The 17,473-nt window shown below is 34.8% G+C and overlaps 1 protein-coding gene across 2 annotated transcripts in view; it reads left to right on the top strand.

The window, feature by feature from the left end:
* The window catches only part of TRIM24 (tripartite motif containing 24), a 98,275-nt gene that overhangs the window by 43,661 nt on the left and 37,141 nt on the right, over positions 1-17,473 (top strand). For both annotated transcript variants that reach the window (XM_072762920.1, XM_072762921.1), the window contains exons 3-5: positions 2,089-2,236; positions 8,926-9,058; positions 14,696-14,812. In XM_072762920.1, the coding sequence (XP_072619021.1) occupies positions 2,089-2,236; positions 8,926-9,058; positions 14,696-14,812 (398 nt within the window). The remainder of the gene's footprint in view (positions 1-2,088; positions 2,237-8,925; positions 9,059-14,695; positions 14,813-17,473) is intronic.

Genomic DNA, 17,473 nt, shown 5'->3' with positions numbered 1-17,473 from the left:
CTCTGAATGTTTAAGCCACCACTTGATAGGCAGATTCATTTGTTTCATTTGCTTTTGGTTTTTAGAGATTTAATTTTTTTAATTTAAATTTGTAGGACTATATATAAAACATTTCTATAGTTCTAAAGTAAAATCTATAAAACAGTGTATTGAGAGAACTCAAGCTTCTATTGCTGTTTAACCTACCCATATACCTTATTTCTTCTCTATCCTATAGATAGCCATTTAATCTCCTTTATTCTTTCATTTAAAATATTTTATGTAATTTTAAGTAATTTTGTTATTTTTAAAATATTAGCAAATGTCATTTCACCCATCTCCATCTTTCTTAGAAGAGCATGATATACTTTCCACTTTGCTTTTTTATTTTACTTCATATTCTAGGGATTCCTCATTCTTTCTATAGTGTGGAGATTAAATTTTAGGTGACATCCTTAAAGACAGGATAGCTGAAGCTAAGGCAGGGAGTATGGATGAGACAGCCCTCAAATCTAATAAAAATGTACAGAATCAGAGGAAGTGTGGGGATGGGATCCAGAGGGCAATCAGGGAGATAAGAGGATATGGAGGTATCAAGAGATCCAAAGGATTTCTGGGAAGTGTAGGAGTCAATGATATTAGAAAAGTTAAAGATGATGAGAGCTGAGAAAAGGCAGGCTTGAATTAAGGAAAATGTTATACAGGTATTTGGAATTTAGCTAATGTAAAGCACTACTGACAGGGAAATTTTTTTTGCCCTAGCATATGAAGACTGCTTATATATACTTCTAATACCTTTCGTCAGAGAGAATAGTGCCACCCTTTACACAGTTACACAAGCTGGAAACAAAGGAGCTATCCCTTCTTCACCTCCCTTTGAGTGCATTCTCTGAAGCCATTTTACTATCAATCTTCCTCATTCATTCATATGTGCACCCACTCTCACCTAAACCACTGAAAAAGCCTCTTACTTGTCTCTGCAGAAAGCACTTGCCCCTTTTCTAATCTGTTCTCTATATTGCAGTGACAGTGATTTTTAAAATTGCAAGTCTGGCCATGTCACTTAAAGTTTTTGGGGGACTTCCTCAGACAAGGACCAAAATTGCCATGTGATCATGCTTCATCTGGCTCCTCTGCCTGCCTTGCCCCCAGCTGCTTCTCTTGCCAGTCTTCGCCTTGATCTCTGCACTTAAGTCATACTTTCTGTCAGTACTTTGAACCTGCTGTCCTCTCCTTGCCAGAGGCTTTTGTACATGCTGTTCTCGCTGCCTAGAAGTCTTTTCATCAGTAATTGATGACTCAACTTTCATATCTTTGTGTTAATATGATCTCCTTAGAGAAAGCCTTGCCTGGGTAATCTCTCGCTTTTTCCAGGACTCCAACCCCACTAAAATGAGATCACTTTCCCCTATCATGTGCTTTTATAGCTTCTCATACCTTTCCTTTGTGGTACTCCTCAGTTTGTAATTATTTATTGATGTGATTTTTCCAATAAGTGTTTGTGTGCCTCACATTTAATTTCACTATTACTGAATAAAATCTGTTATTAACCTCACTTTAAAGATAAGCATTCTAAGTAACCTGCCCATGACTACTTAGCTAGTAAGTGGGCAACTGGAATATCAACCCACACTCCTATCCACAAGACTTGGTATCATAAGGGCAGGACCCATGTTTGCTTTTCCATCATTGTACCTTAACATAGTGCCTGGAATATTTGATATATTGAATGAAGAACAATGCCATATTTCCATTTCATATGTTTATAATTTAAAACATGTCAGTTTAAATTTACAAACACTGTCAGGATAGCTGATAGAGTCCAGTATGAGTGGTATATCATTTTTATATGACTAGTAGTTTTTTTTGTTTTTTTGCTTTTTTAAGATTTTCTTTATTCATGAGAGACACAGAAAGAGAGGCAGAAGGGGAAACAAGCTCCATGCAGGGAGCCTCATGCAGGACTCGATCCTGGGACTCTGGGATCATGCACTGAGCCAAAGGCAGACACTCAACCATTGAGCCACCCAGGCGTCCCAATATATGACTAGTTTTTTGACCACCTTTTTGTTTTTGTTAAAAATCGATGTGACATGTTTCTCTTATTAGGTATGCACAAGCTGTGAGGACAATGCAGAAGCAAATGGGTTTTGTGTAGAATGTGTTGAGTGGCTCTGCAAGACATGCATCAGAGCTCATCAAAGAGTGAAGTTCACAAAAGACCACACTGTAAGACAGAAGGAGGAAGTATCTCCAGGTAATAAACTGGCTTTAATCTCTTTTGGTCTCTAACCTTCTTCCTCCTCTTTTCTATCTTCCTTTCCTGGCTTTGTTTTGATACCATTATAAGTGTTAAATGCATTCTTGTTTTTTAATATAAGGAGGTCTGTATTGTAATTGAAATTTGAAGACTTACAAATGTTATTAAATATGAGTAGATATAAAATCTTTCTGCCTTATATTTATTCATACTCCCAATCCCCCTTTTCCTTTAAATGCTATATAATTTGGTGTAAATGTATAGGAAATGGAAGAAAAAAAGTTGCTTTTTAAACTTTTTTAGCTTCTCTCATTACTTCTCTTATTTCTAAGGTATGACAAGAGGTGGGCTTAATTAAAATTTGTTTTTTTTTTTGCTTGATACCTGATACCATTATGGTAAACCTGTTTCATGATATTTGATATGTAGATAACTAAAGAAGATCTGCCTTTTATGTGACTTACAGTTTCTCAGTTTTTATTGTATGACTTAAAATGTAAAGTTTACTAATAATTTGTTTTATTATAGTAAAATATATGTAACTTAAAACTTGCCATTTAAACCATTTTTAAGTGTATAATTCATTAATATACACATTCATTTTATCAGTGTACAGTGCATTAATGGCATTCACAATGTTATGAAGCTGTCACCACTGCCTGTTTCTAAAGTTTTTTCATCATTTCAGGAAGAAACAATACCCACTAAATATTAATGCTTATTCCCCACTTTCCTCTGCCCTGTGGACTTCTAATCTGTCTGTTCGAATTTGCTTATTTCTGCAAGTGGAATCAAATAGCATTTGTCCTTTGTTGTCTGACTTACATCACAATATTTTCAGCTTTTATCTATGTTGTAGTGTTTATCACACCTCATTTGTTCTTATGGCTCATTAATATAGTTTTGTTTAAAAAATTATTTTTTGGTTTTAATATTTTGCTTTATTGCCTTTAATTCAAGTCAACCAGTATTCATAGATCTATTCTGTATTCGAGGAACTTTGCTGTGCATTAGAGATGGAAAGTGAATAAAACAGATAATTTTGCCCCACAGGAGTTACTAGTATGATGAAAGCTACAAACAAATTGGCCTCATAAGTTCTGTAGAAGCACATGAAAGAAGTCCCAAACCCAAGATTTGGGGATTTAGGTTGGAAGCAAAATCTGGGGCTTGAAGAAGAAATAGAGTTTTATCACAGGAAGGAGAGGAGTGGGGAAAACTGAAGTACATGCACTAATATCTAGAGAGAGACAGTTGAATATAGCTTGAGAGTGAGATTCAGGGGGAGGAGGAATAAGAGATGAGGCTAGGAGTCTGGTGACAAGGGAAGTGGGATTATAATTTCTGAGGACACTGATGAGGAAAAGACAAAAAGAGAAGAGGCCAAGTATAGATTCGGATAAATTAATAGATTAGTGCTAGAAAGACTTGTCTCTTTTTTTGTGAATTCAGCCATCTATTGAAAAAACAGAGCAGAGGAAATAGGATTAAAAGGTAAGGAATGTGGGGAATACTTGAAATGACTCCAGTTAAAAGAGAGCTCCAGCTTCAGAAACCGTTTGGTAGCATCAATGTTACATTGCATTAACAGGCCTTAAAACTTCCTCCCTCGGGAGGTGCCTGGGTAGCTCAGTCAGTTAAGTGTCTGCCTTCAGCTCAGGTCATGATTCTGGGGTCCTAGATTCGAATCCTACATTGAGCTCCCTTCTCTCAGGGGAGCCTGCTTCTCCCTCTGTCCACCACCTCCACCTCTCATGAGTAAATAAACAAAAATCTTTTTAAAAAAATAAAATAAATAAAACTTCCTCCATCAGGCCTCAGCAGTGTACTTGTAGGTATAGAGAAGAATCGAACTTATCTAGGATTGGGGTTTATCTAGATAGGTGTTGGAGAAGTTCAAAAGAGTGAGGTAAAAATAATGGCATTTACTAAATGAAGGATTTTTTTTTAAACTGTATTGTTGTGCCCAAGATTGCGAATCCAAGAAACCACCAAGGAGCCAACACCAGTGCAAGCGCACCAAGGGTTTATTAGCAAGCTCGAGCTTGGGTCCAAGTATACCCGACACAGGGGAGCAGGGACTTGGACCCTGATGTGGGTTACAGCTGGGTTTTTTATAGACTGGTCTAGGGGATTTTCAGAAGGGGTGGAGGAATTTCTCAAGTTCTGTTTACATTCTGATATGGGGCTTTCAAGGTCATTGCCTCTGCTATCATTCTAATATGGGACTTTCTACCACAGGTGTGGGCTCTGTTGTCTTTCTGGTTTTTTTTTTTTTTTAATTTTTATTTATTTATGATAGTCACACACAGAGAGAGAGAGAGAGAGAGAGAGAGAGAGGCAGAGACATAGGCAGAGGGAGAAGCAGGCTCCATGCACCGGAAGCCCGACGTGGGATTCGATCCTGGGTCTCCAGGATCGCGCCCTGGGCCAAAGGCAGGCACCAAACCGCTGCACCACTCAGGGATCCCTCTGTTGTCTTTCTGATATGGGATTCCCTGCCGAGGACATTGAGGACATTCTGCAGTTTTTTCCCCGGTACAGTTCAGCTCTTATTCACAGGGGCCTAAGATGGCTGTACTTGTGCTAATGCTAAACTTTAGGTGGGATGGCCTTAATTGTTCTCGGCCTCCACAGTATAAAGGAAATGAAATTGATGGTGTCAGTTGATAATGAAAGAAATTATTAAGAACCTAGAAATCATTGAGCCCCAGGAGAGTAGTTGGAAGGTTAGAAAGTTGAAGTTATTAGAGTAGATGTTTGAATTTGATTATAGAAATGGAGCACTTATGAGCCATCAAAAGTCTAAGGTGAGACCATGATATAAGGAGCTCTAATGGAGTTTTAGGTCTCCGGAGATGAGAAAGTTTGAGAGCCTTGTTTTTTTGTGGTAATCGATGTGGACTTCTAAATCATCCAGAGTGATGATGACATTGAGGACTAGAAGGATGACTGAGTCAGGATCCAAATTCTTCAATAAGTAAAGGAAGTTTATAAATGGGTAATAGGATATTCTAATTACCTAAATCAGAAGCTCTATAGTTATTGTTGGATAGTAGGCACAAACTAGAATGACCTAAGCCAACTAGAGGTGTATGGTCACTCTATTCATTGTGATGCCTACATGACATGCACATTAAGGAGAAGGGTACGGGGGAGCTGTTAGGATATTCACATTATAATAGTGAGCCATTTTTGCATTGCTAGAATTAATTGCATTTGGTCTTGATGTGTTGTGCTTTTAATAGTCTTTTACTATATTGCTAATTTTCTCCAGTTATTTTCCTTCTTTCCAACTCATATGAGTTTTATGCATTTTTGCCTATTTTGGATCTGACTAGATGTAGGTTATCTTTTTGTTTTTATCCACAGAAACATTTGCTCTGAAATTTATCTAATTATATTTTATATATATCTTTAGCTCATTATTTTTCTTTAATTTCTCCCAGCTTACCTTAGTTTTATTTTAAAGTTCTAATACTAACTTCCTTGACATAAATACTTGATATTTATTTTTTGTAGAATTATAAATGTTTAAAGCTTGATATAATTTGCCACTTTGATTTCTACTATATTTTAAATACTCTGCATTTATGGGGGCGCTTGGCTGGTTTGGGTGGTAGAGCATGCAACTCTTGATTTCCAGGTTGTGAGTTCAAGCCCCACATTGGGTGTAGAACCTACTTAGTTAAAGAAAAAATCTAAGTATTCTGCATTTATGGTTCTGAATCCTAGACTTATGAATTTTGTGTTATTTATTACTTTGGTGCATTATAAATAATGATATGGAAAGGAGGCCATAATGTATATTAAATGCAAAAAGCAAATTCCTTAACAGTCTGGTTATTATGAATCCAAGAATTCATTAAAAGGAAAACAAAAGTGTTCCCATTGCTTGGATTTTTTATTTGTTTCCTGTTTCAACTGTATAGTTTTATTATGATCAGAAAATGTGAGTCCGTGAACTCTTTCTACGTGCTGGCATACAACATAAGGTTTTTGTAAATATTGTTAGTACAGGTGACTTTTGAATAACATGAGGCTTAGGGATGCTGATCCCTCCGTAGTCAAAAATCCACTTTGTAAACCTTTGATTCTTCAGAACTTTACAGTTAACTACTACTAGTACCAGTACCACTTTACTGGTAAAAGTCAATTAATACACTTTTTTTAAAAAAAGCTTTATTTGGGAGGGATAGTATGTGTGACTGCAAGTGCACAGGCATGTGCACACAAGTGGGGAGTGGGGCAGAGGGACAAGCAGACTTCTCACCGAGCAGGGAGCTGATGCTGGCTAGATCCCAGGGCCCTGAGATCATGATCTGATTTGAAGTCAGATGCTTGATGAACTGAGCCATTCAGGGACCCTAGAACACATTTTGTAAGAAGTGTATGTGTGTGTATTGTATATTGTGTTCTTACAAAGTAAGCTAGAGAAAAGAAAATGTTGAGAAAACTAAAAGGAAGAGAAAATACATTTATAGTAACCATACTGTTTTTTATCAAGAAAAATCCATGTGTATGGACCCAGGCACTTAAAACCTGTGTTGTTCAAGGGTAAACTCTATATGAAAATAAATTTTAGATAAATACAAAATTTATATTAAAAGGAGAAACCATGTAAGTTCACTCTAAGAAAAAAAAAAAACCTTTTTATAATTAGGAAAAAGCCTTTCAAGAAGCAGTTCTCTAAAACTAAAGTCATAAAAAATAAAACCAGATTCGTTTTTCTGTAAAATGTTTTAAGGATCTTTTTGGGAAAATGACATAAATCAAGTCAGACTGGAGAAAATATTTCTAAAATCTTTGGCAAGCAATGTATCAAATGTGTCTGCAAATTGGTAAGAAAGACACTTGGAAAAAATAGCAAAGGTTGTGAACAGACAATTCTTAGAAGAAATACAAATGGTTGATGAGTGTGAAAAGTTGTCCAGTTTCAGTTATTAAAGAAATATGTCTAAAGATAGTGAAATCTTTTTTGTTCTGTGAGATTGGCAAAGATTAAAAGTACTGACAAAACACTGTTAGTAATGTAGGCAATAGCCACTCTACACTGTTAAGAATACAAATTGGTACAAGTTTTTTTTTTAGGATCATGTATGTTTGTAGAAATCACCCTCTGACCTAACAGTTGTGCTACTTGGAATTGATCTGTGGAAACATTAATCAATGACTTATACTTTTATATGTTTATTTCAGCATTATACAATATTAAAAAATGAGAAACAGTGCAGGGGTTATATTCATTTGATGAAATACTATACAGTTAATAAATAAGTCAACATATTTACTAACACAGAAAGGTATCTAAGAGGGGCACTAGGGTGGCTCAGTCAGTGAAGCATCTGACTTTTGATTTCGGGTTCAGGTCATGATTTCTGGGTCGTGAGTCGAGCCCCATATTGGCCTCACACTCAGTGTGGTGGTGTCTGCTTGAGGTTCTCTCTTTCCCTCAGACCTTCCTCTGCTCAAATGTGTGTGTGAACGCATGCTGTCTCTCAAAATAAGAAAGGTATCTAAGAGTTAATAAATCTTATAAGATAGTTTGTGTCATTTTTTAATTTTATAAAACAAAGTGCCTACTAATGTATATAGTTAAATATAAATAGAAAAACAGCCAGAAGAACATATACCAAGCTACTAATAGTGGTGGTTATTGCTGAAAGTGGAATTATTTCTGAAATGTTTGGATTTCACCTATAATTATTAGTGAAATAACTGGTATTTATATTTAATCATTACATTTACTTGTATTCTTTTTTTAATTTAACATTATAACATAAGCATTGCTCATTAAAAAGTTATATGGCTGGGGCACGTGGGTGGCTTAGTCAATTAAGTGTGGACTCTCAATTTTGGCTTGGATTGTGGTCATCAGTTTGTGAGACCCAGCCCCCGTTGGGCTCCATGCTGGTCATGGAGTCTGCTTGAGATTGTGTTTCTCCCTCCTACTACCCCCCAACCCTGCTTTCTTTCTTAAGAAAGAAAGAAAATTAAAGTTACATGGAGGACAATAGTATGTAGTGAAAACTTTATGATTATTTCTGTGTTAATGGATATCCTCTGGAAGGATTTTTACAAAAGTGGGAAAATAAGTTTTTCATCACATTCTTTATACATTTTTATTAGATATTTCTGAATTCCACTTAAAACCGTCTTCTCCCATATTTGGACTAGAAAACATCTAGTTGGTTCACACTCACTTAACCTGGGCTATTTTCTTAAGACTTCTTAATTACAAAAAAAAAAGAAAAAGAAAAAAGACTTATTAATTACAGAAAGCATATTTTTAACTACATAACTTTTCTTTTTCTCCTGGGTTAATTTGAATTTCTGGAAAGAAAAACTTATTTATGTTTTCTTTCTAAAATGCTGAGAATACATAATATATTTTTTCTTTTTTTAATTGAAAGTATAGTTGACACACAATGTTACATAAGTTTTAGATGTGCAACATAGTGATTTGACAGTTTATGCATTATGCTCTGCTTACCACAGGTGTAGCTACCATCTGTCACCATACAATGCTACTTTAATATATATAAAGCCTAGTAGTAGTGATGGTGTTGGTGGAACTGTTTATAGCTCTTTTATATCTCAATGGTTTCAAATTTAAAACAATCTAATAATTATGTAGTATTCACTTACATTAATTTTCTTCTTTTTGCCTCCCATTATTTCTACAGAGGCAGTGGGTGTGACCAGTCAGCGACCAGTGTTTTGTCCTTTTCATAAGAAGGAACAGCTAAAGCTTTACTGTGAAACATGTGACAAACTGACATGCCGGGACTGCCAGTTATTAGAGCATAAAGAGCATAGGTACTGACATCTTTAATTACAGACACACGTTTATAATAAGCTATATGAGAAATAGAAGACTCCTGGAACCCCAGCCAAATGGCAGTCAACAAAGTTTTTTTGGCCAGCAGTATGTTGGCTTGTTCCAGGATTTTTCAACTTGGGCACTGTTGATACTTGTTGGCTGGGGGTTGCTTCAGGTTCATTGTATGGTGCTTTTTTTACCTATATTCACTGGATTCCAGTGACATCATCCTAGTTGTGACAACCGAAAATGTCTCCAGATGTTGCCAAATGCCCTGCAGAACAAAATCACCCTGAATTGAGAACCACTGGCCTGCACACTATTTGAAAATAAATGGAATTTGTTGCCAGTGTTGTGAAGTGAGGAGATTTTACCTTAAGAAAAAAAAATTGGATCTTTGGGTTTTTGAGAAAATGGAACTTGTTACGGTCATGGCCCCATATTCTTATCAGCATTGAGTGGAATTCACTTCAGTGTTCTGTAGAATGAGGCATGGGTTTCCCAATTCAGTATAATTCCTGCAGAAGCTTATTTTTAAATCTGACCTCCCATAGGCATTTGAGTCAGCAGCCACTGATTTATTTAAATAGTAAGATTCTGATTAATATAAACAAAATTGATTAAAATGATCTAGGCTCAGAAGCTGATGATTGGTTACCAGAGAGGTGGGTGAGGGGATGGGTTAAATAGATGATAGGTATGCATTTGGTGTGATGAGCACTGGGTGTTGTATATAAGTGTTGAATCACTAAATTATACAACTAAAACTAATACACCATATGTTAACTAACTGGAATTTAAGTAAAAACTAAAAAAGAAAAGAAAAAGGGAAAAAATGATCTAAGGTCCCAGTAATGGCAGACTAGATCATTTGGACCAAACCATACCAGTGAGGATAACTAGAATACCTGGACAAAATACAGAAGTTGATGATAAAAAATCTAGAGCTTAGTAGTAAAGAATTATGAGGCCAGATTGGAGTGGGGAGAAAAAATAATAGCTTTTTTCCCCTCTTTGAGGCATTTACCAGGACTTTTGATAGGCCACAGGGCTGAGAATGAGAAGATAGAGATTACAGGGGTTGAAGGCTTCTCCTCCTTGCCTTGATTTGGAATTCTGAAAGTCTACACTGTTTAAGTAAAGATGAATTTGGTACTACTAAATAGTACATGACTGGGACTGAAGCCTCAACATCAAATTCTTCAGGACCCAAAGATGAAGTAAATTGAAATAATACTGGTGCCCCAAGATGTACCTGGTAGAATTAAATATAAATCCTTCCTGAAGAGAAAAAACATCATCCTCTGTCTCAGATTTATTCAGTAATGAACTTTGCAAAATGGTCCAACACATAATTAGAAGTAATCAAGTATTCTAGGAGATTAGACAACATGAACAAAACCTGGCAGATACAATAAATAATATAAAAAGACCCTTAGGGCTACCTCTTTTTATATTGAAGAGACAAAATGGAAAATTTGGGTGGAGAAATGAAAACTATAATAAAGAATGAGATGGAAAGTCCAGAACTGAAAATTACCATAACTGAAATTAACTCATTATTGGCTGTAACAGATTTGACGTAGCAGGAAAAGAGAATTAACTAGAAGGAAAGTAAGAAAATACCCAGAATGAAGCATGGTAAACAAAAAGATAGAAAGTAGAAGTAATACAGGGTGTAACTGGGGCCAAGAAGGAGAAAAGAGGGAATGGGAAGGAAGCAACATTTAAAGACAGAATATAATGGCTTAGAATGTGGTAATACTGAAGAAAGATGTCTAGCCCATATTTAGGAAGCCATAAAACTCCAGCAGGATAAAAAAATATATTTTTAAAATACAGAAAGAAAATAATTACAAAAGTAAAATTCTATACTCTGAACATTTTTTTAAAATGAAGATTAATGAAAGACATGTCAGATAAAATAAACTGGGTTAATCCCAGTAACCCTCACTAAAGTATACCTAGGCAAAAGAGAAATGGTAGTTAACAAATGGTGGAATGAAGAGCGATGGTAAGTATGAGTAAATCTAAATAAATGTTGACTTAGGAAACAAAACTGTCTTAGTGTTTTTTGTATATTTACACAATAGATGTTTTGGGAAAATATAGAGTTCATGTTGTAAGATTCATGAATAGTTGTAGAAGATGATAAAAAAGTACAAATTAGTATTAGATGATAAGTCTAGATCTGTATTTTGTAATGCCTAGAGTAATTACTAAAAGAATAGTAAAAGTGTCTAGGATTATCAGAGTTAACAGGGAGGGGAAGTGGAATCATTAGGCAGTCTAAAAATAGGCCAAAAAAGAAAAACAAAGAACAGATGGGATTTAATAAGGACTTGGTAAGTTGGTAAATCTGTAAATATATTTGTAATTATAACTGTAAATGGGTAAAATGTTCCAAATTAAAAGATTTTTGGCCTGGATAAGAAAGAGAATAGAAAATCTGCCATTTGCTTTTTATAAGAGGAACACCTAAAACATAAGTATGTAGAAAGAATAATGGAAAAAGATACACCACATAACACTACAAAAGCAAGCTGTTATATCAAAGTGCCTTGAGATAAAGAGGGACACTTTATCCAATAGAGGGGTCTCTTCATTTAAAAGATAGAGCAGTTCTAAATATGTATGCCCATAGCCTTAAAATATATAACAAAAAGTAACAGAACTTAGAACAAATAGACCAATCCATAGAGTGGGAAATGTTGACATTTTCAATAATTGACAAAACAAGCAGATTTAAAAATCAGGATATTCCACCAAGATTCAAATAACCTAAAGACTATGTGGACATTAAGGAACACTGTACCCAATAATGTGCATTCTTTTCAAACATGAAAAAAAAATTTTAAGATTGACCTTATGTTAGGACAGTCTTAAATTTCAGAGGGTTAAAATCATATTAAGTCTTGGTGTAAACTCAATGCAGTTAAATCTAGAAGATAATAGATGAGAAAATTCTCCATATATTTGAAAATGAAGACCTGAAATTCATATGAAAGCTATATGCAGCAAAGCATGATCCCATACTGCAGCCTGGACTAGAAGGGGAAAATGATTTAGAGGACATGACTGAAACAAATGGTATAACTGGTATATGGTGTGTAGAGTAGGTGAGAGAATGATCTCCCTGTCCATTTTCTTAATCATTATAATATGGTTGCATAACAATACCCTGTGTTTAGAAAATGCATACTGATTATTATGGTGTTAAAGAGCTATGATGAGTCTATTTAAAAAACTAAGCTGTGTAAAGATATACATCTCTGTACCATGGCAGATTTAACTTCAAAGTTATTTCAAAATAAGCAGTTAGAAATAAATGTAAATAAAGCATTGAAGAAGAAATCCCAGTGGATATTAGAAGATACTTTTATCTGAATATTAGAAATAATATCCTAAATATATTGTAAAGGCCATAATGAGAGGAAGATCTATAGATCATGAAATGTATATATTAGACAGCAAGAATAAAAAAAGTAAATATCAAACATATATCTCAAATTAGAAAAATCAGTGAATAAACCTAAAGTGGGGAAAAGGACACCGTGAGCATATGCAGACATTAATGAAGCAGATAATGTCAGAAATCAAATCATTCAAAAGATGGGTAAATTGACAAATCCCTTTATGAGTGACTGAGAGCTGACCCACCCGACCAATGCCAGGAGCTAAAAGGAGGAGCATCAGTACATCTTCTAACAGCATTTAAAATTATGAAAAGAATATCTGTCAACTGATTTGAAAATTTTTACTTGAAAGAGAATAATTCTTAGAAAATACATCTTACTGAAACTAGCATAAATAAGCTAGAAAGCCAGAATAGTCTTTTAATGTAAATTCATGATTTGTAAATTCCTCACAAAGAAAACTACAGACCCAGATGATTTAATGGACGAATCAACAACATAGGGGAGGTAAAATAACACCTTAAATTAATACAGCCTTGTCCAGAGAATGATGAAAGAATGTATTCTCTCCAACTTGTTTTATGAGGAATAAAAAAATGACTAGTCTCGTCCATGAAATGAATGAAAATTCTAAGAAATAAAATAGGAAACCAAATCCAGTAGTATTTTGATTTTTGGACAATATAATTACAACCTAGTTGGCTTTGTTTTAGGTATACTGAGTTCATCTAACATTTGAAAATCATTTGTGTAATTCATCACATTAAAAGAATAAAGGAAAAATTACATGATCATTTCAATAGAGACAGAAGAAACATTCTGTAAAAAATATATATCTATGTGTATATACATGTACGTGTGGTAGAAGATCTTATCTTAGCAAACTAGGAATTAAATAAATTTCCTAAACCTGATAAGGTTATCTGTAAAAAGAACTAGAAAACATCATAACAGAATATTGAAAGTCTTTATTTTTTTTAAGATTTTATTTATTTATTCATGATAGAGAGAGGCAGAGACACAGGCAGAGGGAGAAGCAGGCTCCAGGATGTGGGACTCCAGGATCACACCCTGGGTCAAAGGCGGTGCTAAACTGCTGAGCCACCTGGGCTGCCCAGAATATTCAAAGTCTTTAGATGGAGTTTAGGAACAAGATAAGAGTGACAGTTCTGACCATTTCATTTAATGTTACCCCGTACCAAGGTCCTGAAGAGTGCATTATATACAAAGGAAATCCAACAGAATAATTAACTGTATTCCCCCTTTTATTTTCTAATGCTGGCATCCCTATTTAGTGATTTAAGTGACCTTGTACTTTTAAACCACATTATGTAAATTACTGTATTTTATGCATTTTATGAAAAATTAATAAAACTGGTTATCTTCTACATTACTATTTCCCTAGAGCTACTCTTGAGTTATCTACATGGTTTGTCAGGGGTTATCATGTTCACTTCCAAGTTAAATTTTTTAAAGTGCTATATTTTATGTTGCTTAAAGCTTACTGCATTTCAGGCATAATAACATCAAGAGGTTGTTTTGTTTTTTTGTTTTTGTTTTTGTTTTTAACTCTTCCCATTTTTCCCAAAGGCATATATTTGTGACCTCTATGATGGCACAACTACCTGATGTTTAAAAGTGATCTTTAAAATATATGTTTAATATATATATATATATGTTTACAGGGGCACCTGGGTGGCTCAGTGGTTGAACCTCTGCCTTTCTCAGGTCATGATCCACGGGTTCCAGGATCAAGTCCCACATCAGGCTCCCTGCATGGAGCCTGCCTCTCCCTCTGCCTCTCTCTCTGTCTCTCATGAATAAGTAAAATCTTAAAAAAAATAAAATGTATGTTTACAGCATCAACGTTTCCTAGTTATGAAATTATAAAAAATAAATAAATCTACTTAGATATATCTGTGATTACTTTTTGCCAGATTGGCCAAGTGACCTAAGATGCTAAAACCATGCATGATGTTTATCTTTCCCAAATTTCCAAATTAATTTAGAGTATCCATGAATAATATATTTATAAAGACTCCCTCTTTCCTAGGGATAATTTGGAAAGCATGAAAAACCTGCCTTCTAGGGATATATTTGAGTGTTTTTTAAGATTATTTGTTTTTTATGATATCTTAAATAGTTTCTATTTGGGGGCTTTTCCTCATTTTAGATATATTAGCTTGAAATAATTAGCTTGTTTACTTATCTTTCCAGGTACCAATTTATAGAAGAAGCTTTTCAGAATCAGAAAGTGATCATAGATACACTAATTACCAAACTGATGGAAAAAACAAAATACATAAAATTCACAGGAAATCAGATCCAAAACAGGTACATTTACATTTGTGGTATTATAAAAAAAAAAAAAAATCATCTTTATGTAATGTATTAAGTATATTCACTTTTAGAACATTTTACTTAGCTGGTGGTAAAAATAAGCCTAGGTAAGCTGTTAGGTGGCTCTAATAACACATAGTTTATAAGACTTTTCTAGAAACTTTTAAGTTCTGGAAACTGGGCTGAAAAGCATTCTTTTCAAAAACTGTTACGGTAATAAACTACACTGAGTAATGGCTCATTTACCTAGCAGATATTGAAAATTTATAACTATCTGGAGTTTCAAATTTTAAAGGAATACCAGGATTTAAAAACAAAATCAACTATTTTTGCTGGTATTGTAAAATATTTTAACACTTGATTATATATATATAACTGCTTTTTTTTTTTTTTTTTTTTTTAAATAACTGCTTTTTTAAGCATTGGTAAACTTTGAGATGCCTTCTCTGGCCTGTCATCTTTTAACTGCAATATGGTGGAGATCTTAGGACACCAGGAGACAGGGATCATTTAATAGTTTCACATACCTTTTATTCCTTATCAGATACAATACTTACATGGTTTCTGCTAATTACTTGTTATACTTTTTGCTTTCCAAAGGAGTCCTCCTCCTCAACTATCCAAAGGCTCATATTCACAAGTCAGTGATTAGGGGAGTAAACCACTAATGTCCACATGGAAGAGGAATGTCTAACCTTCCCCGCCTTTTTTTAATCCCTTTGAAACACACACTGACCTATTACAACCTTTACAACACCTATGAAATACCAATCTCACTTTTTTTTGTTTTGCATTCAAAAGCGACCTATCACTGCCTAAACAAATCAAGAAATGCTATTTAGAAGGAGCCTAAATAAAAGAGGCCTCAGATGGGATTTGAATGTTATGCATAGAGGAGAAAAGTCTTTTGTGGTTCCTCTTCCTTAAGACCAGTCATATGGGGCAGCCCCGGTGGCGCAACGGTTTAGCGCTGCCTGCAGCCCACGGCCTGATCCTGGAGACTCGGGATTGAGTCCCACGTCGGGCTCCCTGCGTGGAGCCTGCTTCTCCCTCTGCCTCTCGCTTGCTCGCTCTGTATCTCTTATGAGTAAATAAAATAAAATCTTAAAAAAAAAAAAAAGTCATCATAATCTGTTATCCTTGTCATTTTGGAGCATGGCTAAAGTGGAACATTAGGAAATTTTTCCAGGGAATTCCATGATTGAAATGAATTCTTTTAAAGATATTCTTGAACATAATTTACCTTCTTGATGCTTCAGTATTATTATTCTACTCATTTTTATTAATCGTGATAACAGTTCTATTTGTCTTTTTATTCTTTCTTACCAGCTCTCAATTCATTTTACCTCTTTCATATAACAAATGTATTAACCAAATACTGTTTCATTTACCATATTCTAATCACGATACTGTTTTTGCCAAATAGAGTAAGTGGTGGGTTAAAAGTTTTTTAAGTAGTTAAAAATTAGTAAAGGATATTATGGAATAATTAAGATAGATAGTTTCTAGGTGCTTCTACCATCTAAGTGGCAAATGGTAAAAATTGTAAAATAACTAATTCTGTGTAAAAGATCCACATTTGGGATCCCTGGGTGGCGCAGCGGTTTGGCACCTGCCTTTGGCCCAGGGCGCGATCCTGGAGACCCGGGATCAAATCCCGCGTCGGGCTCCCGGTGCATGGAGCCTGCTTCTCCCTCTGCCTGTGTCTCTGCCTCTCTCTCTCCCTCTCTCTCTCTCTCTGTCTCTCTCTCTCTCTCTTTGTGACTATCATAAATAAATAAAAATTAAAAAAAAAAGATCCACACTTGACAAAATGTATTCTTGACTTTTATCTTATTCTGTCATTATGTATATGATATGAGCTATAGGCCAAATTTCACTTTTTTGTAACATATGGACATCCATTTGCTCCAGTACCCTTTGTTTAAAAGACCATATTGTTGCTTTTGAATTGCCTTGGCTCCTTTGTAGAAAATAGTTGACCATATATGTATAAGTTTACTTTTGAACTCTATTCTGTTCCATTGTGTTTTTCTTTTTTGCCAGTACTCAACTTTCTTCATGACTGTAGTTTTTTATAGTAAGTCTTCAAATCAGATAGTGTGAATTCTCCACATTTTTTTTTTTTTACCTTTTGTCAGTGATTTATACTGTTTTTACAAAGTCATACATTATTGAATAGAAAGATTTGGGTTTTTGAATTGTGGTGAGACTTAAAGAATCCCTGGATTAGGTGCTAATTGCTCATATCTGTGTAGACTACCTGATTATAAAAGGATTACATTTATTGGGCTGGCTTACTTTGATATTCATTTTTATGCATGTGCAAACATGGCATTTCTCGTCCTTTCTTCATCCTGTTCAGCCATTATGAAGATTTAAATTATGGTGGGTGGGGCTGGGGGGTGTTGTTTGCTTCTCAGATCTATCTGGGTTTCTTGATCTTATAGCCAATATTGGTGCCAATTAATTTGCAACAGAGAATAAAATCTCTGCCCTATTGGTTTTAAGTTTTAGAGGGTAACTATTGGAGAAGCTGACTGGAAAGATGAAACTTTTAATTTATCTTGGAATCTTCAGTAGGTGGCCCATTATTTTCTTTTGCTTCTATAAGATGCTCTGGTGTGATGCTATGTATTTTCTTTCTGTCTATTT

Source organism: Vulpes vulpes, chromosome 7 (assembly GCF_048418805.1).
Source record: "Vulpes vulpes isolate BD-2025 chromosome 7, VulVul3, whole genome shotgun sequence".
NCBI classification, from domain to species: domain Eukaryota; kingdom Metazoa; phylum Chordata; class Mammalia; order Carnivora; family Canidae; genus Vulpes; species Vulpes vulpes.
Note: the sequence above shows the minus strand (reverse complement) of the source record. Positions and strands in the feature narration are given on the sequence as shown.